The sequence below is a fragment of the Stylophora pistillata genome, chromosome 6 (assembly GCF_964205215.1).
Source record: "Stylophora pistillata chromosome 6, jaStyPist1.2, whole genome shotgun sequence".
NCBI classification, from domain to species: Eukaryota; Metazoa; Cnidaria; class Anthozoa; order Scleractinia; family Pocilloporidae; genus Stylophora; species Stylophora pistillata.
In genome coordinates this window covers 32,654,936-32,662,910 of record NC_142524.1, presented here as the reverse complement: position 1 = coordinate 32,662,910, position 7,975 = coordinate 32,654,936, and the positions used below count along the sequence as shown (strand labels likewise).

At 37.6% G+C, this 7,975-nt stretch overlaps 2 protein-coding genes across 2 annotated transcripts; one reads left to right on the top strand and one right to left on the bottom strand.

The window, feature by feature from the left end:
- LOC111324895 (damage-control phosphatase 1) lies at window positions 1–5,757 on the top strand. Its single transcript, XM_022928560.2, has 5 exons — window positions 1–172; window positions 1,235–1,340; window positions 2,421–2,659; window positions 3,178–3,349; window positions 4,091–5,757. The coding sequence occupies exons 1-5, from the start codon at window positions 123–125 to the stop codon at window positions 4,841–4,843; spliced, it is 1,320 nt and encodes a 439-aa protein (XP_022784295.2). The 5' UTR covers window positions 1–122; the 3' UTR covers window positions 4,844–5,757.
- A 304-nt stretch (window positions 5,758–6,061) lies between these two features.
- On the bottom strand, window positions 6,062–7,973 carry LOC111324897 (COMM domain-containing protein 1). The gene is made up of 2 exons (XM_022928562.2): window positions 7,485–7,973; window positions 6,062–6,478 (listed from the first exon to the last, which is right to left on the bottom strand). Exons 1-2 carry the CDS (start codon window positions 7,944–7,946, stop codon window positions 6,377–6,379), a joined length of 564 nt encoding a protein of 187 aa, XP_022784297.1. The 5' UTR covers window positions 7,947–7,973; the 3' UTR covers window positions 6,062–6,376.
- Window positions 7,974–7,975: the final 2 nt, after the last annotated feature.

Below are 7,975 nucleotides of genomic sequence, written 5' to 3'. Positions count from 1 at the left end.
TCCCAGCCGTAAACCGTCAACCGGCGAACAAATCAGGTGGCGAGACACATACCCACTTTGGTGTACGGTTTCTTTGAAATTTTTCAGAGGATATTGCAATATTAGAGTTCGTTACTGAAAACATGTCTGCAGGTGGAGAGAGACCAGAACCTTTATCAGGAAAGGACGAAGGGTATGTAGTTTTAATAATCTCGTATTTTTAGGTTTGTACTTTGAACGGAATCGGCCCATCATTGTCATGAAAATAACTCACTTGAAAAAGTTTGATAAAATGAACAGGGAGAAAAATTATGTTCTCAGACCTCCTGAATGTCTCATAAAAATAATATTTTTCGTATCTTTGTGAACTCTGTATATTCGTTGGCTTTCTAAACAAAGTCATTAAATTAGAGCATGCATAGTTATTAGAGGGGGACTCCAGTCCCCCTAATCAATTTATACCACTAATCAATTTTTACCACACTGCTCTTTGCTACAACACACCACGGCTTGCTTAAGAGGTTCTTTTCAAGCAACCAGGAGACATGGGGTGGGAGGTGTTGGCAAGGAATGTATTGAGTTAGGGGTTAGGGGGACTCCAGTCCCCCTCTAATAACTACCATGAGACTGAACAAGAGCAGGGAGAGGGTTACTCTTCTAATCTTTGGGGGGGGGGGGTGGTTGATGCCGAAATGATTAAACTGATAATACATAGATTAAGCTAAGTCTACAATTCGAGCTACAGTGAATCAATTTTTACCACACTGCTCTTTGCTACAACACACCACGGCTTGCTTAAGAGGTTCTTTTCAAGCAACCAGGAGACATGGGGTGGGAGGTGTTGGCAAGGAATGTATTGAGTTAGGGGTTTTTGCAGTAGTTAAAGAACAGGCTCTTAATGATTTTTTTTTTAAAACAGACTAGGAGTCGCCATCACTAGGACTAAGTTGAAGAAGTGATGGTTGGGTGTCATCAATGAGCTGGAAATTGTTCAAATAGTCAGAGGAACCTTCTAAAGAGAGGCACACATGTTGTCATCTTGTTTTGCAAACACATGAATCAAACAGTGACACTTCTCTGTAGGATTTCTTGATTTTAATTAGCAGTTTGTGCAGATAAAAATAGGCAGGTATTCAATAAATGACTCATCAAGAAGAATTTGTCTTTTGTTTGACATTGCAGGACCCATGTTCTTTCCTTGTTCTTCAGTGCTAATTTAAGATTTTTTTTTCTTACTAATCATTTTGTTGTATAGATCATTTGCTTATCTTACAATTCGAGACAGACTGCCAGTAATTCTGACCAAAGTCATTGACTTGGTGCATAGACAAGCATCAGCATTGTCGGAGTCCAATCAACAGGTGGGAAAATTAATACAAAGCTGATACCACCAAATGTGGAATAACTGAGGGATGAGTTGTAGTGAAACAGAGTAAATTGTTCTGTTCAATAACTCAGCCAGGGCTTGTGGACTTAACGATTTGGAGTCCAAGGTCCCAGCCACTTGACCTTCATGTATGGATGACCAGCTCCATGGTTTCTTTTGGAAATTTTAACAAGAAAAAAAATTGCATGGCATTTTCACCAATACAGCGGAATCCCAATTTCTCGAACCTCCAGGGGAAACGCAAATTGGTTCGAGAAATCAAGAGTTTGAGAAATCAAGGGTGAAATTACAAGTGAAGTAAATCCAAGGGAAATAAGGTTTGGTTTGAGTTATTGGGAGGTTCGAGAAACCGAGGGTTTGAGAAATCGGGATTCCACTGTATATGACATAAAGCAGCTTAATTGTCATGTCCACCCTCATATCGGCCTTTACATTCTCCACATTGTTCTCCTTATATTTCTTTTCATACTGAAAAGAGAGATTGATTGACTGTGACAAGCTTCTTAATTTGGTGATCATTTCCTTTATTTTCATGACATTCACATTTAATTTAAGGGTGACACTAATGGAGAATTTAAAAGCCACTGTCAATTTCAGTTTGTTTACTAGCCAAACTGGCTAGTGGAAATTGAAAACCACTAGCCAAAACTGAATTTCTACTAGTCTGTTGGTAGTTGGCTATCTTTAGTGTCGCGCCCTGTACTGTTACTCATAGAGGTTAAAGAGACTTGTCAATATGCTTTTAGCCTGATTTTTATCTTGTCTCTATGTTATTTTAATTAGTTAATAATTTAGTTCCATTCTTCTTATTAATTATTCAGTCTTAGTTAGCATATTGTGGCTGAAAAGCCCTGTCAAGGGAGCTTCAATAAAATGTATGTATGTATGTATGTATTTGTGCCCTCCTTGCTAATTATTGCCATTTTAGACTAGTCTGAAATACTGGCAAACTATTAACATTTTATGCAAAGGACAAAAAGAAGCAACGTTCATAGCAGTATTTTTCATTTAAAAGATGAACAATGAAATATTGAACACTTTGTCATTTTAACAGGAAAAAATTGAGGACAGTAAAGGAGTGATAGCAAAACTCTCTAAATTAAGATATGAGATGAAAACTAATAAGCCACTGACCCAGATGGAAGATGATCGGCCAGATGTGCAAATTTGGAATGACACCATTGAGAAGGGTAAATCGCTGGTTGATCAAAACAAAATTACTTCTTTCACTGGAGCATGGTTGATTGTTGAGTGCTATATGTATCGTAAGATCTATGAAGCCTTTGCTTTGAGGTAGGTAGAACGTGGTGAAGGTCGATGAAACACCCCTTGGTGAAACTATTTCTATCAGGTGAATGAATTGATGAAGGTGTCCAAGAGAAGGATGTGGGATGGGAAAGGCTTTGTCCGTGGGAAAGGGTGGGAAAGGCTTCATCCGTGACATGTGATTAAGGCCAAAATTGATATATTGTGTTGTGTGAATTTTACAGTAAGAAATTCCAAAATTTCCCAAAAAACTCACACACAAGTCTTAGAAAAGATATTTAATTAAAGTTTTCCCTTTCAGATTCATGATACCTGAAATGCTGTTTGAAGTATATGTGATACATGAATTTTTGTAGAATTTTTGTGTGAAACAGGATCAGGGCTTTGCTTTTCTTTGCTACCCTTATAATACTAACATTACTAACCACTGAAAGGAAAATGACTCTGGACACTTCTCACAATACCCCAAAAACTTTACTTTCAGTACACATTACTATTTATTTTATATAATATTTAAATTTAGTACTGTTAATATTATTTGGTAGCAAGCAGCACAAGTGCTTTGATCCCTTTCAAGACCAGAAAGAAGAATCCTTTAAAGGACTTCAGAACTCAGCAATTTCCCTGGCTCAGTTCCTCAAACACTCCATACATAATTCTGGTGGTGATGGTGAAGAGAAAAGAAATGTAAAAAATGTGTTTGATACTCTGCTTCAGGTACACGCTAACAATTTCTAACTTTGGGTAGATCATTAAATTCAGACTAGTTTGTGAGGTCATTAATTTACATGGTTGCAGGCCATATCAAAGGCCTGTTTTTTTAGTTCATGAGCATGATGATTTTATATGCACGAAAAGGAAAGGATGGTTGGGATATTGGCTGGAGACAAGAATAGAACAAGTACACTTAAATCCCTGTTTAGTTTTTGTTCTTCACATAACTCCAATTGAATTCACGAGAAGCTGAATTAATTCAGACATGAATGTTTCTTCTCACAGAGCATGATACACCGATGTTCCATGAGTAGTGTTTAAGCGCAATAAAACTTTCCCTTGGCTAATGAAAACTATATTGATATATTTGGCTAGGAATATAAATCTAATAGTCATAGTATTCTTTGCTTAGCCGAATGTGGAGAACTTCTAAGCTGATCCAAATAAGCCATTTCTACTTTATTCAGATGTGATAGTTAAAATTAAAGTTAGTGAAGGAGTTTTCTTTAGTTCACATGAAGTACAGTGTCTGAATCAGACTTGAGTGTACAAAGTTTAGTGACATTCTCATTGGTGTAATTATAATGCTCTCAAGAAATGAAGGACACTAATTCTCTTTAAGGTTTTCAATTTTCACTTTCTCGTGTTATTTCCCATACACAAAGTTTTATCATACCCAGTAGTTCAGCAATACTTATTAGTTTGGTTTTGTTAATGTGCATCAAGTCCTATATTTCTTTGCAGTTCTGTTTGTGGGGAAACCGTTGTGACCTTTCTATCTCTAGTGGTGAAATCACACATGAGGAGGGAGCAGGTCAGACAGCTCATCTTCAAAGAATGAAAGAAAACATTATTGTTGACAATTCTCAGGATGTCTGGAACACAATTCAGAGCAGTGAAAACCCCAGGATTGATTTTGTCCTGGACAACTCAGGCTTTGAACTTTTTACAGACCTATGCTTTGCAGAATTTTTGCTGCATGCTAATTTGGCTAAAGAGATTCACCTGCATACAAAGCAAATTCCATGGTTTGTTTCTGATGCCAGCAACAAAGATGTCATGTGGATGGCACAACAAATGAAAGGTTCTTCAAACAAGTGTTTATCAGAACTTGGAGAGCGCTGGATTCAGCGCTTCCAAGATAGAACATTCATTCTTCAAAGCCACTCATTTTGGACACAGGCCCAAGATTTTAGTGAAATGAAAAACGTGGCCCCTGATTTGTATGAAGAGCTTTCAAATGCAAAGATTGTATTTTTCAAGGGTGACCTGAATTATCGCAAGTTGGTTGGTGATCGTAAATGGAATCACACAATTCCTTTTACACTCGCCCTCTGGGGGTTTCTGCCAGCGCCTCTGTGTTCATTGAGAACCCTGAAGGCTGATGTTCAAGTTGGATTGTCTCCAGGTCAAGACGACAAACTGCAGGCTATTAATAAAGAATGGATGACATCAGGGAGCTATGCTGTCATTCAATACGCCCACCACTTAGACTGATCACTTCCAGTAAAAGAAAGAGATTCAGTCAATGAAATTTCACCTGATAGACTCAAACTTTTATTAACTTAATAAACAATAAGCAATTAATGGCATCAAAAAAAATGTGGGTCTTTGGAACTTTTTAGTAGTCAGAATATTTTGTAGTTATAACCAGCCAAATGGGTTATTTTGTGCTCTGATATGTCTTGGAGTCTTGAATACTTGCTGTAAGGTTATATTTCCGACAAATAAAACTTTGGTAGCCATTTACTTGCAGTTGGTATTGCCTGTTGTTAAGAGTCATTTGAAAAGTGGTTTATTTGTGAATTTTTTATTAGATTAGAAAAGCATAAATTTAATGAAGCTGTGAAGATTGTTCATTTCAACAGCAGTTTTTTATCAAAAGCTTTCGTTATTTTTTTTTTCAACGTTATTTGTTTGATAACTATTGTATTGTTATCTTTATTGCATGGGATATATTTATAAATGTATTTCCACTGTAAACTACTAATCAAATTGTAGGACCTACATTGATAGCAGTTATTTTATAAAACTGATGCAGCAACCCTGTATAAATGTTTAAGTTAATATTACTATTATTATTATTATTATTGTTTGAGACTTGTAGTTGCTGCTGTAACACCATTTCAAGTTTTATTCTTATTATTTTTTTTAACATAACTCAAAATTAGAATACCTGTATTTAAGTTTACTGTATTTATCCTTTACTTCATATCTTTGAAAACCTAATGTTATGCCATTAATAAATGAATTCAGGGAATGCTGATACACCACTTTCATGAGTTGACATGGTGACTTGTCGTTACATGAAGCCCTACTTAAAACTCAATTGCTTCTGGTATTTCTAATTTATTTTTGTAAGTTGAAGTATTTAATTGTGGCACAGGTTCAATAAAAGAAAAAAACTACAACAGTCTCCTACAAAATTCTAACTAAATTCACCAGTAACTTCAGCAGTCCTCTCCTTTACCATCCAACCTTGTTTTGTACTTAATTCTATGCACATGTGAGGGGAGTGAATTAGGAGCCTCTTCCATGCATTCAGTAAGAAAAACTGTGCTTAATCCATGCAAAATGGTACACAGTGCAACAGTAACCACCGAGTGAAAAACAAGGCAGATGTAGGTCAGGGGATGTAATGAGCAGAGTTAATTACACAGCCAGAAAAGGAAGGAAGGAAGGAAGGGAGGTTTAAATCAGAAAAAAGAGTGTAGCTTCATGGAGCATATTTCTCCTCTGAGTGAGTGTGCTGGGACACCACATGAGAAGAGAAAACATTTTATTATCACAATATTGATTGAGACATGGAATTTTTTTCCATGCAATTGATGAATACTACTAAAAAACTATATCAACTTGATTACTCTTCATTTCTCAACTACAGTGTAATTTTCACATAATACAGCTATCTAACTATGTAATCATTCAGAGACTTTTACAATTCATCATTCCTGAAGAACTTTTTGTTTCGTGGTGAGTCAATATATATCAGTATCACTACCCTTTTATTGAGAGAGAGAGATGTGAAACTCATTGGGCATAACTTGTCAGTTTCTTTTCAATTTCATCAATACTTGAGAGAATATTTGAGAGCTGGGATTCATCCATTTCAAACTGGAAAACATCTGTTTCCTGAAAAAAAAAATGTATATCACTGGTACGGCAGCAAGGAGTAAGACATTTTCATCTTGTCATGATCATGCAACAAGGCAAAAAGTTTAAGTCTCAGTGAGCCTCGGATTCTGCACTCCACTGCTCTACCACTGAGCCACAGAGAGACTATTGTGAGGCGTGAATAGTCCAGTGGTCAGTGCACTGGACTCTGGGTCAGATGGCTCAGGTTCAAGCCCTTGCCAGGGCTTGACATTGTGTCCTTAAGCAAGACGCTTCACTCACATTGCTTCGTCTTCCCGGATAGGATGTAAAGCTGGAGGCCCCGTCCCCTGCATCTATCAATTAGTTAATTTCAGCAGGGGACGTTAAACAACCTACATCACGAGATTACTGTGATGTTGTCTAGCCTGTTTACTGGGAATGGGAGGGAGGGGGCATCTGTAAAATTTATTTACTTATTGTAAACTGCTGCCGGCAGTCTGGAAAAGTCCCCCGCACAGTGTTGTAAAGCGCATTAGAGCATTCCATGGAAATGCACTATAGAAATCGATATATATTTATTATTATTATTATTATTATTATTGTATTAAGCCGTTAAAGCATTATGTGGTCTACATGTGACATGCAACCCCAAATTCCAAAGAGTGTTGCATTATTTCCAGTGCATATAATTTACTTCCTGTTCCCTTTGTGCTTGCTCTGGACACTTTCAAATGGTGGAAATTCTTGCTCAGAATAAGAATGCATGTCCTAGCTACTTCATTTTTGCCAAATTTTCCAGGGGAGCATGCCCCCCTCCCCCCCCCCCCTCCATCTCAGGAAGGTGATACCCACAGTGTCACAATCAAAGGCTATGTGATCAAAAATCTTACTGTTCGCCAACAAATCAACTTAAGAGCCCTGCATTTGGTGGGGTAAAATCTTCACGAGGAGGGAGGGGGGGGCGTGCATTGGTTGGTGGGAGAACCTTCAATGGTAAAAAAATAAGTATAACTTAACAAGGGAAAGTGACGAAAAACCCTACCTTATTCTCAGATGATCGTTTCTCTACCTGCATCTCCACGATAGCTACAGGTGTGTTGATCTGTTGAAGGTGTCTCCCTTGGCTCTTCAGATCAATCCTCCAGCTGATGTCCTTCAATCTGTTATTCCAAGACGATCTCTGGACTAAGACATCGTGGATTTTCACCTTTTGAGATTTCCAGAACTTCAAAAACGCTGCAGCCTGTTCCTGGGTTAGCGAGCCTTGTTTTCGTTTCGTCTGAGATGTCAGAAAAGCTTCGAGTTGATTGAAATCCATGTCCGCGGATACGATATTTCGCATTAAATTGTCGTATCTTGACAGCATTGCATCAAATTGCTCCCTTCCTAGATCAGGGAAGAGCTCTTGATGCAGAAAGTCGTCTGTGATTTCCGATTCTCCGAAATATTCTCTTCGTGCCAATCCATTCAGTAACCCTACTACATTCTTGTCAGCTGAAGCCATCTTTGATTAAAAACGCGCGTTATTTCGAT

What these genes read in the sequence shown, in the direction of transcription:
- LOC111324895 (XM_022928560.2), top strand. Translation starts at nt 123, where the DNA reads ATGTCTGCAGGTGGAGAGAGACCAGAACCTTTATCAGGAAAGGACGAA. An exon ending in TGTCGGAGTCCAATCAACAG is followed by an intron (nt 1,341 to 2,420) that starts GTGGGAAAATTA and finishes TCATTTTAACAG; the next exon opens with GAAAAAATTGAGGACAGTAA. An exon ending in TATGAAGCCTTTGCTTTGAG is followed by an intron (nt 2,660 to 3,177) that starts GTAGGTAGAACG and finishes ATTATTTGGTAG; the next exon opens with CAAGCAGCACAAGTGCTTTG.
- LOC111324897 (XM_022928562.2), bottom strand. Translation starts at nt 7,946, where the DNA reads ATGGCTTCAGCTGACAAGAATGTAGTAGGGTTACTGAATGGATTGGCA. An exon ending in AACGATCATCTGAGAATAAG is followed by an intron (nt 6,479 to 7,484) that starts GTAGGGTTTTTC and finishes TTTTTTTTTCAG; the next exon opens with GAAACAGATGTTTTCCAGTT.